We start from the raw sequence: 13691 nt of genomic DNA on the forward strand, positions 1-13691 counted from the left end.
TTAAAGTTCTGTTGACATACACAAAATATTAAATAAAAACGTTTAATGCATGGCAGACAATAATTGACACCTTGTTTTTTTATTCATAAAACTGGCAGACAGTAATTGATTTAAAAAAACAACAACTTTTTTTTAAAGAATGTAATGCTAATTAACACCTTAAATGTTTATTTCTTTAAAATAATGAGAATAGTTAATAAACATTCTGACCTCAAATATGATTTAATTGTATTTTTTAATGAATGGAAGATTGCAACTGACACCTTTTATGATTTTTTTAAATAGCAGATGGTGATTGAAACACATTTACAAATGCATTTCAGTCAATGGCAGACGGAAAGTCACACCTTAAGTATGAATTTTAAAAAATGGCAGACGGCTCATAGAAGATGAGGTGTTTATTTTATATTTCTTTAAAAAACTGTACATATTCACGAATAGCTAGCAGACGTGAAGTGAGCACAATTTGAAGTTTAGTCAAGACTAACAATGATATGTGTTAAGTACTTGGCTGTGAAAGAGCCCCCCCCCCCCCCCCCCCCCATCCCGAACTGTCACAAACTTTGACATTCACCAAAAACTGGCCCATATTCACATGTCCCGAGGAAATATTCAACAGAAATATACTACTCATTTAAAACGTTAGGGATATTGGACTTTCGGGGGAAACTTCAGGATGGACCTAAACTGCACTACAAACTTTACAGGTGAAATTAAATTGACCTTCTTTCAACTTTTGAATGCACAAACAACTGTTCAGTGTTTCGGTGCTTTTTGCACAATTTGATGTTATCTATCTAACAAGGGGCTGAACGGCAAAATTCACAGCAGGTGTTTGATCCATGAATGGACCAATACATTTCCTGCTTTATTTATATACAATTGGTATTCAGTATGCTTGATGTCCATGGACTAGTACGCTCTTTGTCGTAGTAGGACAAATTCTGTGAGAATTCTATCGTTCAGCTTAGAGAACAGCAAGTTGTGCAAAAAGTAGTGAAACATTGAACAGTTAGATTTAGAGAAAATTCAACAAAAAATTTAGAGAAGCTCCAATTAAAGATCCAGTACAGTCATTTTCGTGTTAATTTTCTAAATACACTAAATATGTTTTTAAGTGTTGAAAACGTTCAAAGACAGAACAATTTAGTACTGAATTATTGAGATGTAGCATTAAGCTCTTTGTCACCATCTCAGTTGTCCAGATTCCTTGGCCGTAGCTGCAACGGTGGCCAGGTGACATAAACAGGGCACCCAGCATGAGTCGGCCCTCCGCCACTATAAAGGTACCAAGTGCACTTGAGGCGGCCACGGCAGCATGCCGATGCCAACGGCCAACTGAATTTCAACCGAGGCAAAGGAGAGGAAAATTGTCCTGGCACGGCGGCCGGTCATTACGCCGAGGCTCAGAGGCTGCCTGGCCGCCACGGAGTACCTCACTGCGGCCCGTGAGAGCGTGTGCATCGCTGGGAAGGAGCCAAGAGAGAAGCCAAATATTTGACTGACAGCTGGAAGTTCCGCGGGGTGGGGTTGTCAGAGCTTGCAACAACACGCCCCACAGTGTCTGAAAGCTGAAATAACGTCTCCATTTTTAAGCCTGATTTCATATACTTGCTGTTTTTCTTTTTTATTAATTCAAATTTGGCAGGCTTGTCAACAATACTCTTCTCTGTGGTATGACATTTTTCTGGTCACTTTCTTGGGCCTTTAAGTTCCCCTTTAAAGGTTATACTGCATTAAAGGTTTGTCCTAAAATTTCACCCGGAAGTCCAATATCATTAACTTTTAGTGAGTAGTGTCGCTTTGGATCGTCACTGGACTTCACCCATCCAATCCCGTTGCCGCTCTCGCTCGCTTTCGCGCTCCTTTTCTCGCCTCATGGTGGCCATGGCGACAGCCTCGTCGAAGCACATGCTGAGCGGGCTGTTCCGGGGCGAGTCCCTGCCGCAGATGGCGCCAACGTCGTCTGGCGCGTCGGTGTCCCTCCTCTCTCGCTGCTGCTGTTGTTGTCGGAGACTCCGGGCGGCTAGCTTGCAGTGTTGGGGCTTGGGTGGCACTACTGGCACCGCTTTCACTTGGTAAACTTTGGGCAGTTTGGAGATGACCAGCTGCCTTCCTATTCCTCGCTCTTCAAACCTCACTCCTTCTCTGGACTCTGGAACATCAGACCTGTCCTCTTCCATGGGTGAATCTCTAAGACTTGGCGTCACTGTCACTTCCTCACAATTGTATTTGTCTTCTTTGGGCACCAACAATTCTTTAACAGTACCTTTTTTTTCACACCTCTTTGGTCCTTGCTCTTCAAATCTCAAACCTTCCCTGGATTCTGGAACATCAGACATGTCCTCTTCCAGGGGTGTATCTCTAACTTTGGGCACCAACAATTCATTGAGAGTACCTTCTTGTTCACACCTCTCTGGTCCTCGCTCTTCAAATCTCAACTCTTCCTTGGATTCTGGAACATCAGACTTTACCTCTTTCAGCAGTGAGTCACTAAGACTTGGTGTCACTGTCTCTTCCTCAGAAATGTGTTTCTCTTCTTTGTGCACCAAATTTTCTGTAATTGTACCTTCTTGTTCACACTTTTCTGGGCCTCCCTCCTCAAACCTCACGCCTTCTCCAGACTCCAGGACGTGAGACCTGACCTCTTTCAGGGATATAGCTCTAAGATTTGGCATCACTGTCACTTCCTCACAAATGGGTTTGTCTTCTTTGGGAACCAGCAATTCTTTAAGAGCACCTACTTGTTCATAACTCTCTGGTCCTCGCTCTTCAAATCTCAACCCTTTCCTAGACTCTGGAACATCAGACCTCACCTCTTTCAGGAGTGCATCGCTAAGACTTGGTGTCACTGTCACTTCCTCAGAAATTTGTCTGTCTTCTTTGTGCACCAACTTTTCTGGAACAGTACCTTCTTGTTCACACCTCGCTGGGCTTCCCTCCTCAAACCTTATGCCTTCTCCAGACTCCGGTACATCAGACCTGACCTCTTTCAGGGATGTATCTCTCAGACTTGGCCGCACAGTCACTTCCTCAAGTATGGGTTTGTCTTTGGGCATCAACAATTCTGTAACCACTTCCTGTACACAGCTCTCTGGTCCTCGCTCTTCAACACTCACACCTTCTCTGGACTCTGGAATGTCAGACCTGACCGCTTTCAGGGCTGTATTTCTAAGACTTGGCGTTTCTGTTACTTCCTCAGGGATTGGTTCGCCTTCTTTGGGCACTAATGTGTCCATAACTGCTCCATCTTGGTCACATCTCTCTGGTAAGTTGATCTCCATATCCTCTGGGTTCTTTCCCAAAGTTGTCACTATTTTGTTGGTCTCGCCGCTATCGCCGACCTCCACTGTCTTTCTTTCTTCCTCCTCGATCAGTTCACACACAACCTCCTCGAGCTCGTCCCAGATTTTCACAAAGGCGTCATCCATCCCCAAGCCGTCCTCCTGTGTCCTTCCCAAACTCAGTTCCTTGCCATCTTCTGTTGAGAGATTTCCCAGTGTACTTATTATACATTCAGGATTCACCTCCTCAGTCCCTTTACCCCTTTCTCCATCATCGTGGTCCTCCTTACATTCCTCCGTAGTCTCTTCAGAAACATCTAGGAGTTCCTCTTCTGGAGATGTTTCATTTTGAGCACCACCAGGGATGGAGAAGTGATGGATTTCTTCATCCTCTTCCTGCCTGACATTTACCACCTCTAAATTGTCTTTGGCCTTAATACTTGATTCATCCGTGTGCTCTTGCGTTGATAAGTCTTCACAATGGTGTGATAGCACTTCTAAGAGGAGAGGTCCTGGACAATCTTCCTTGATTCTGAAATCGTCGTTTCTGCATAGAAAAGAAAACAGTTCAGTGTTCAGCTTCTTCCTACTCTAAAACAAGTGCTTTGTAGTTATTTCCGGACATCCATTTTGATTAATCACACCTGGCAAAGTGGTTGCGTTCCCATTACTTGGCAGGACTGCATGAACGCGCGTTACACGCAAACCAACAATCGGACCAATATTGAGCATTTTCCTTCTCTTGCAATTAAAATAAAAAAAGACCAGATTATTGTTTGTTTCTAAAAGATTATAATGAGCGATTATTCTTTGGTGTGGGGTGTGTTAAGATTGATTTTAGATTTTTTTCTCCATGGAAAAATAATGTAGGCTGACAATTGTAAACGTTAAACGTGTTCAATATTTCATAATAAATCTTGCTGAAGGTGGCACTGTTGTCGGATACAAATATGGGCGCAACTGGTTATGTAGAGTGTTTGTATAATGTGTCTCACAAGTGAGTCATTAGGGAGAAGAGTTTTCATCCACAACGTAGTGACCAGACAAGGTAACCATTAGCCTAGAGTCTTCCATTTTCTTCTACTCCAGCGCTACTCTTCTACTTTGTATTATTTTCTGGCAGTTTGGATGTGGCAGTGGCACAATACTGCCTCTCCCAGGTCAGTTTTGGTACAATGACAGCCATCTGGGAGACACGTTTTGTGTGTGGTGTGCCGTGTTGGTCATCTCCAGTATGCCACACTTTAAGTGCAGAAAGCACATAGAGTGATTTTTCTTTTTTTTTTCCATGTGTGCGGTCTTTCACATTTTAAAAATCCCTAAAGATGTTAAACATCGCTGTGTACTTAACCAATATGCAAGGGATGGCTGAGGAAAAACCTGGCGCGGATTTCTATAAAGGTGCGGATTTAGCTTGTTGTTTTCACTTGTGTTAATTCTGTCTGCCCTCGACTGAGTTCTCTTTTCGATTAGTGAGTTCTTGTTTTAGTAAGGATCATAATGTCCTTCATGTTGCAAATGCAATTTTTTTAGAGCAAACACTTTTCACCTTCGACTGTTGCCTTCCGGTTGGTCGACTCGCTCTTCGTTTAGTGGTATTGTCTCTTCTCCTATGTCTATGTCGTCCTGGCTCTCATCACCATCATTTTGTTGCTTACAGGTAGAGCATTCAGGATTAAATTCCCTTTCTTCACATGACTGGTCCAACGGCATGCTATCTACAGTAATGGCTGGCGCATCTTTTGTTTCAAGATCACACGAATTACTTAGAAAGAAGTCCGCAGGGAGGCTCTTAGCGAACAAGCTGTTGTCTTCATCACTGCTGTAGTAGTCAGTCATGTCGTCATCTGTCGCATCGTCTTCATTGTCAGAACAACATTTCCCTGGTTCGCACACGGGCGAGGTCATGTGAGGCAAGCTGAGGGCTTTTGCGTGTCTCTCATTCACATCAACACTATGCGGCCTGTGGGACTTAAGCTGGCTGTTTGTTTCAGGGCTCACGGTTGGGCTGGTGTCGGGCCCCGCGGTGTGATGCAAGGGTTGCTCCATGAGTTCATATTCGTCGTCGGAACGTCCGGGAGGTTCAACGGAGAATTCGTTTACTTCGTTTACACAGTCCGACAGGAAGTGGAGAGGAATCTGAAAAGAAAAGTTTGAAACAGTTGACATTTTGTCCAACCACAATACAATAATTTTGGTCAACGATACTATACACTCAGGTCTTTTAGGTTTTACCAAGGTAATGGTCGTTTGGCCCAAGCCTCAAGGTCTCTGTCTGTTAGTCTGTCTTTCAAGCAAGAAATAATGTCTTTTGGTCAGAGTGTTAATCAAGGGTCTTGAGGCTAAACAGCCCAGCTAGACTTATGGGTCTTAAAACCTAAGTCTTTAAGGAAGTCTCAAACCAGACCCAAGTCGTTCTCTCTACAAGCTCTGGAGAAACCCCTGGTGATCTAGTTACACAATAACCATCTTCGCAAAACATTTTCCTTACATGAGAGGAGCAGCACAGTTCCAAACCACAAATACCTGACAGGAGAAGCTGCAGTCCATGTGATCCAGGAATTCAAAGTTGTCTTGAACATAGCCCGACAGCTCCTGGTCGTCCTGCCCCACCTCGGTGGAGTTGAGGACGTCAGAAGAATCAAAAACATTGTTTTCATGGCATTCAGCTGATGCCACTCCTTGCATTTCTGTGATTGAGATGTTTGAATTAGAGGTGAGCTAGCGTACGTCATGATATGTTTTTTTTTTTGGACAATACCTTCATAATCTTGTTGACAAACATCTTCATCTACATTATAATTCAAGCTTTTGGCACATGTTTCTTTTGCTGCTAGCTCCAATGTACAGTCTTCCCCAACTGCTTCCTCATTCTTGTCCTCTTCTTCCTTGTCAACCAAAGCAATTGCATCTTCTACTAGGACAGTTTCCTTTCTGTGTGTCACCTCTTTCTTCTCTTCTTTACTTTCCCTAAGTTCTTCAACTTTCATTTCCATTCTTACATTGTCCTTCCTCTCCACTTTATCTCCTTCCTCCTTATCCCTGCCGCGGTGGACTACCCGGTCGCTCCCGCCTCCCTGTAGAAGGCCCAAAGCCAAGTTGGAAGTGATGTGCAGCGGCACCGTGACCATAGTGGGGCCGGTGATGTGCATGGCCGCTCTCCGACCCGCCTTCGTGGAGAGTCCCGGCGACCTGGTTTGGACAGAGTCGCCGTCTGTGCCTCCCAAGCCTTCGGGGTCAAGGGCCGTGTAGGTGCCCTGGGTGCCCCCGCTCACAAGTCCCGTTCCCCTGCGGTAGGTCACGGCATATTCGCTTCCGCCTAACGGGCTTGGTGACGACATAACTTCCAAGCCCGACATTTTGGCGGAACGTGATGCATGCAGAGGACGTATACAATCTAAAATGAAAGAAATAATGAACGACCAACACTTTGAGGTTTATACATCTCGCAGCAAGATGATAATGGTGATAATGATGATGATGTTGAGAAGAGCAGCACCTTCTTTTGAATATGACGAAATGCTGAGTGAGTCCATGCTTCGAGCTGGACGCAACACCGGTCTGTCTTTCTCTATACACACAAAACACAGTATTAACTGCAGATGTGAGATAAACAGGAATAGGTTCCGAGTCCATTTGGAGTAGTAAAGCAGGGTAAACACATGCCGATTTTTAACATAACCTACCCTTTTTTAAATTTGAGATTTAACATACGATGAGGGGTAAAAATTGCAGTGTGTTTCTACTGCTCTCATACGATTTGATTTACTGAAGGTTTGCAGTCACCGACTTCATTGCTTACGCAAATAAATGTGGAAACTGATCTGCCCAACGTGCAAAATTGTCGCGGAGTTCCTTTTGCACATTCTAGGAGGAGTAGATCCAAATAGGTTAATTCAGCATGTGCAAAGTGATTTATCAAACGTGACAAATTGCGATGGCTGATTTGATGTCTTCACATACCATGTCAGAAAGGTGGGTTTCAAACGGCACCGCTGTGCGTAACCATGACGAGGAGAGGCAGGCAAAATTAGAGGCCACGGGGAGAACGGATGTCTCTGCTCGCGTAAACATTGTTGACATGCCAGAATTTTTTTTTATTGTGACATATGGTCTATTCAGCAATGCAATTTTGATGCTTCTGAATGATCTGAGGGCTGACTTGGAGCCAGTCATAAGAAGCAATCATTCCATAACACCTATGACAAAACTCCCTTCAAATCTTCAATTCCTTGTGTCTGGGTCATTTCACAATTGGATGCTGGCCTCTCCCAGAGCAGTTTTTCGGGCATGCTGTCTCACGTTTTAAAGGCAATGTTACATAGGATAGGCAAATATACACTAATAATTTTCACAGACTCAAAGCCCATTCAATCAAACAAACCCTCTTGTAACGACAGCCGTCTCCACCACATTTACACCTGTTGCCAACACCGCATGTAACCTATTAGTATGAGTGAACATGCAATTTAGCACGCGTTTTTGGGATCTGAGTAAAGCAGGCTCATCGTGTGTGGTGAACTCAAGATGGCCGACATGGTCACCAACCACACATTTCTCCACTGACAATCACGAGTCTCTTCCCCCAAACTCGATGTTTTTTTTGCAGTTCCAAGACTGTTGGAGTGAGCAAGCACAGGGTCACAGGGCATCCAGACTGATGAAAAGTATAAAGAAGAAAAAGGCGTTGTCGAACAAGAAATAGAAGTAGCTTGGCCAACTGTTAGCTTGTCTGGTAACTACATGACAGTTGCAAACTGTTATCCTTTGTCATTTTTTAATTGTGGTTAAGGACTTGTAAGACAAATTTTACAAAGACTCAACCCAACTAGTTGCTCCAGCTCTGTTTGTGTCTGCCAACGAGCTTCAGCAAGGTTCCTGATTGGCTATCATTTCATTTCACGTCACAGTCACAGAGTCCGCGGCTCGGCCGAACTATGTGTTTACCATACACGGATGCATTTGCAAGCGGAAATATTGAACGGGTTTAACATTTTCAATTGTCGGACTGACCTTTTCTAGAGCGGATCACTCTTAACACACCGCACACCACAAGATAATCCCTTAAAATAATCTTTAGAGAAATCAGATAATAGGAGATAATAAGGGGTTTGTTGACTTGGATCACAAGGGACGCAAAAGTCTCAAATTTGGACCAACTGTCGGTGTGTTTGTACCCCACTTTAGACCAAAAAGTTGCCACATCAACCAACTGAACTGAGTGTGTTGATGGTTCTACTCAACGTACCTTTAGCCGAGTGTTTATGCCGTCTTCTTGGGTCATGAAACCGACTGCCAATGTTGAAAATGGAGATCCATTTCCTTCCTTTGAAGGAGCCCTTCCTCCTGAGGTGAACAAAGTTTGCCACTGTGTCACAAGAACGCAAATACGACCAAACACTGGAAGTTCTCCGGATCTCTGATTGATTCTCAAACATCTTTTAGAACACGGCGTGAAATAGTCCACTCACTTGTCGGTGCCTTCTATGATAGCGTGGTATGGTCTCATTGGAATTGGACCATCCCCTGGACTGATGTGTCCAAAGTTGGCAGGAGGCTGAGCATTGAACAGGGGTTCCTCCTGGCCGGAGATGGCCATCGGGGAGGGAAGAGACTTTCTCCTGTTGCATGCCACACCTGAATGAAGCAGAAGTGTTAAAAGACTGCACAGAAAGGACAAGTGCTGCAAAGGCTTGCGTGTTTGTGTTGTGCTTACTCGGCTCAGGAAACAGCTGAGGAACGTGTGTGAGGATGAACTCCACCACGATGGACTGGACCCTGACCTCCATGAAGGCGGCGGTGCCGTTGAAGCCGGACACCTCTATGTCCTTTGACCTTAACGAGCAGATTTGACAAATTATTTGAATTCTCGAGCAGCCTCGTACAGGTGAAGAAGCGTGGCGTCCACACCGAAGCAGATTGGGGGCCCAGACGATGGCCAAGTTCCTGGCATGCATGTTGGTCTGGGGCGAGTACGAAGCCATTTTGACGAGGTGGCACATCAGAAACTCTAGAGTCCTGAAGGGATTCAGGAAAACACTGACACACAGTTGGTAGGAGTGCATTCGATTCTCGCCGTGAAACAGTACGTGTCGCAAGAGAACCTGTAATGCGGCGTCGGAAGTTCCTTCAGGACATCTTGGATTTTTATCAGCCGGTCCCGCTCCAGTTGCACGGCCACAGCCTCCTGCAGCAGGAAGAAGAAATGTTAGTGTTATTGGTGGCTGGATGGATGGAGCCCATCTATTGCGAAAAGCTATCCTTTTCATCAATTCCAGTCACTTCTGTCGGTACAACTGACGTCTATTCCCTCCACCAAGTTCGCCAAGGTTTGGTGGCAACTCCGTCGGCTATGTATTCTTCCAAGGATATTCCCACTGGTGACAATCCCTCCGATATCAAGCCACAAATTCAATCTGGATCTGATCCTGACTGCACGTTCGGCAGCAATATAAATATATCATTTAAACTCACATTTGCCATGTTGAGACTGGTCAAACCAGAGCAGTTTCTTCCAGACCCATGCTAACAGGTCAGGCAGTGGTATGATTTTGCAGGCGATAAAAGCCTTGTTGGAGGTCTGGAGTTCTGGGACTTTGACACTTGCATTTCTGTCCAATCTCAGATCATCAGTTTCTCCTGGATCCATGTTAAAAAATAAAAATAAAAAACTAACATTTGAGGTATTGGTATGCTTTAGCAGTTGATAAATGTCGACAGTAAAAGCCTTGGCGGTGGTGTGTGTTCTTGAGGATTTTACATTTTTATGTCTGTTAAATCTAATCCGATCAGTTTCTTTTAAATCTGTAGCACTAAAAATCAAACATTTTACACACTGTACAATTGGTAGGGTATTCTTCGAAGGATGTTCCCAATGGTGACAAGCTTTGATTTCAGATCTTATCCAGGTTGCATCTTCGGCAGCAATCTCAATTAACATGGAAACTCTCATTTAACATGTGAGGTGATGTACGTCTGAAAAGCTTTGCGGAGGAATGTGTTCTTGCCACTAATATTTCTGTCAAATCTCAGCTGATCAGTTTCTTATGAATATGATGTCACAAAGACTCTGGAGACCAGGAACTGGTCAACACAGATGGAAGTAGTGCTGAGTGTCAGATGCTACTCAACGGCAAACTTGTCGTAAAGTTGGTACATGAGTAGCGGGTTGGGCAGCTCTCGGAAGTAAGCTTTGCACAGGGAGCTGACGCAGTGGATGTCCTGCAGGTATACTTCCTTGCTGAGGTCGGGGGTCCCGTCGCTCTCAAATTCGCTCCTGTTTTTGGAGGTGACAAGACGGGTCACAAGTGCGATCGACGCATTCACCGCCAGGGGGAAAACAACTGACCTGAGCTTCTGGATATTGGATGAAACACCGGATAACCTGTAGATGCCGTCCACAACGCCATGCTCCTCGACAAACTGGCTGCAGCACCGCAACACCTGAGGGACTTTAGGGGCAAACTTATAAGAATCAGCCCAAAAATCAAGGTCAGGTTGTTTTGTGGTCCAGGACTGCCAACGTACCGTCCTGGCCGGAGGCGTTCAGGTGCTCCAGGAGATCACAACCAAACACCTTGTCTTTGCTGGCCCCTTTTCTCCGGACTCTCCTCATGGCTTCGCAGCTGTTGTATTCCAACCGCCAACCGAGACCGGTTTTGGACCGGATACGACTGGACACTAAAGCGAATTGAGGCCTTGTCCTCAGTTCAGGGACATTGTGGTTTTGATCGACTCGGGTCTGTCAAGGTACAAATAAGGATCTTGTAAGGCACAGGTGTCAAACTCAAGGCTCGGGGTCCAGATCGGGTTTGCCACATGTTTTTATGTGGCCCACTAAAGCAAACACAGTGTCTATGAAGGGATGTTTATTGCTAAATGGATGTCTTACTTCCATTTTGCCAGAAAACTAGTTTAATTAATTTTAATCGGTTTTGCAAGCAATACAGTGGTATCTTGTTTTTCATGACTTTCAAATTACACTATAAACCAGGTTATTTATTTACATTCTCTTTTATTAAAAACAAAAAAAAGACAAAAAATACCTTTTATTTATTTTTACCATTTTTCATTTCCTGCAAAAAAAAAACCTCTAAAATGACAATATTTGTATTTGAAATTTGGTACTTCATTCTCCCAGTATTTCAAAGAAGAAACCAAATGTAAAATTTGCTGAAACAAATCTATAAATAGTAAAATCAGCATCTCATATTTTTCCAGAGCTGTATTTATATCTTAAATCAAATCAAATTAATCAAAATGCTATTTTTGTTTATTAAAAACATAACCTTTTTTGGGGGTATGTAATAATACCCTACATACATTAATATGATTTTCACACAATGGCCCTCTGAGGTAAAGTACGTTGTGGCCCGTGACAAAAGTAAGTCTCACAGGTCTGTTTCTCATCCTGCGGTGGTTCTCACACTGGGGTCTCCAGACCCCTGTGGGTCCATGAGCTGTAGCTTGAGTCATAGATTATCCATCCATCCATTTTCTGTACCGCTTATCCTCACTAGGGTCGCGGGCATGCCTATCCCAGCTATCTTTGGGCGAGAGGCGGGGTACACCCTGAACTGGTTGCCAGCCAATCGCAGGGCACATACAAACAAACAACTATTCGCACTCACATTCACGCCTACGGGCAATTTAGAGACTTCAATGAACCTACCATGCATGTTTTTGGGATGTGGGAGGAAACTGGACTACCCGGAGGAAACCCACGCAGGCACAGGGAGAACATGCAAACTCCACACAAGTGGGGCCGGGAGTTGAACCCTGGTCCTCAGAACTGTGAGGCAGATGTGCTAACCAGCCGCCCAACGTGTCACCATCATAAATAACATTGTCATATATTTATGTGCAAACCTACATATGGCGACACGCCCACCAATAAAACAATCATACGCAACCATTGAGCCCTCCCTACCTTAGCTTTGGACCAATTAGAAGCTCTAATATAATGGTGACATATCATCACATGCGAATAAAGGTGTTTTTTCCAGAATGAAAGGCGTAACAATATGAGTATAACATTGTATTTTTGTAAAAAAAAATATATATATATATTTGTTTAATAATGATAAGGTAAAATTTGACTTTCTTTCCTCAGTAAACTTGAACTTTAATGTCATAATATTACAACTTTCTTTTGGAAAAATACAACTTTGGTCTCACAAGATTACAACTTTTATCCTGATAAAATATCGTTGCTCTTGTAAAGATGACATTTTTTCTTGGGGAAAAAAAACCTCACCTTTATTCCTATAACATTAAGACTTTTTGTCGATTTCGGGTTAGTCTAAAAATTTGACTTGAACCAATAGGAGAGTAACAAATAGATGGAGAAAAAAATATCTGAAGCGGGGTAGACAATGCTTGATTGGCATTAGGATTACGAAGGGGTCCTTGGAAAACTGTCTCTCCTGTAAGGGCTCCCTGGACCCAAAATACTTGAGAACTCCTGTATTGTGCATATGTGGTTCACCACTTCCCTCCTTAAACTGATGCACTTGATTTATTTGCAAAAGGCCACACCCATGCCGGTCCAACTCAAGAAAGCAAAACCATCTCATCGGTCTCTTTTGGATCAGGGTCCCTTAAACAAGATAAAACCAAAGAACAGGTAGGAGACGTGTGAACCGACGACCCCCCTTGCCCAATCCGGACATTTTCACAGATGCTAGCAGGCCTCTCTGTCAATGTAGCGGAAGCGTTAAAAACCTGAAGTTCGTCACTCAAACCTTCCATCACTTCCTCCCTGTAACATCCCGGCACCTTCTGCCTTTAATCTAGGCCTTAAACACATCCACAGGGTACGGTTTCGTGTAAAGTGACCAAAAAATTGCTGCCCTACCTTCACTCTGGATCGGCACACACAAAGCGCGAGTGACGCAAGAAAACCACCAAACTTCCCCTCTGTTCACTTCCTGAACAGCTCCTCAGCTGCGAACTCTTCTGATTGGTCGAAAGTCTTCACCGCTGCTGCTTCTTCTTCATGGCGTCCATTTCCCTTCCGCGGGTGTTTCGAGATACTTGCACAACTTTCCGAGTTTCAAGTTTTATTGACACTGAAATGAAACTGGAAAGAACAACTCAGTTCATCATCTTTATTTCTTTAATGTAAGATGATTCATTTTTGCATAGCAAAGATCACAAAATAGCGCATCTGAGTTGTTTCGCACAAGAGTTAGGGTTTCAAGCCTGGGTTAGTAGGGTTTCAAACTAGGATTTTAAAATGGGATTAGGGTTTCACACTTGGGTTAGGGTTTAAAGTCTTGGTTAGGAAGTATGGTTTCAAGTATGGCCCAACCAATTCATCTGTAGGCCAATTCATAATTGGTTGGAGTTTTGCCGATTAAACGCCGATATATTCTTCCTTTCTCGTGAAACAGTAAATGCTGTTCA

At 43.9% G+C, this 13691-nt stretch overlaps 1 protein-coding gene across 4 annotated transcripts; it reads right to left on the reverse strand.

Moving 5' to 3' along the window:
• Window positions 1-54: 54 nt before the first annotated feature.
• Window positions 55-13195, reverse strand: si:dkeyp-68b7.12 (uncharacterized). 4 transcript variants are annotated; one of them, XM_061693369.1, is made up of 14 exons: window positions 13008-13134; window positions 10812-11025; window positions 10633-10735; window positions 10416-10560; window positions 9389-9471; window positions 9195-9302; window positions 9001-9119; window positions 8756-8921; window positions 8533-8630; window positions 6784-6855; window positions 6046-6681; window positions 5811-5974; window positions 4834-5423; window positions 55-3831 (listed from the first exon to the last, which is right to left on the reverse strand). In XM_061693369.1, exons 1-14 carry the CDS (start codon window positions 13032-13034, stop codon window positions 1812-1814), a joined length of 4545 nt encoding a protein of 1514 aa, XP_061549353.1. In that variant the 5' UTR covers window positions 13035-13134; the 3' UTR covers window positions 55-1811. The 4 variants fall into 4 exon arrangements, with proteins under 4 accessions (XP_061549353.1, XP_061549352.1, XP_061549356.1 ...); XM_061693368.1 differs by lacking the exon at window positions 13008-13134 and adding an exon at window positions 11679-11851; XM_061693372.1 differs by lacking the exon at window positions 13008-13134 and adding an exon at window positions 13141-13195 and having other exon boundaries at window positions 56-3831.
• Between the last annotated feature and the right edge of the window lie 496 nt (window positions 13196-13691).

Source organism: Phycodurus eques, chromosome 13 (genome assembly GCF_024500275.1).
Source record: "Phycodurus eques isolate BA_2022a chromosome 13, UOR_Pequ_1.1, whole genome shotgun sequence".
In the NCBI taxonomy this organism is placed as follows: domain Eukaryota; kingdom Metazoa; phylum Chordata; class Actinopteri; order Syngnathiformes; family Syngnathidae; genus Phycodurus; species Phycodurus eques.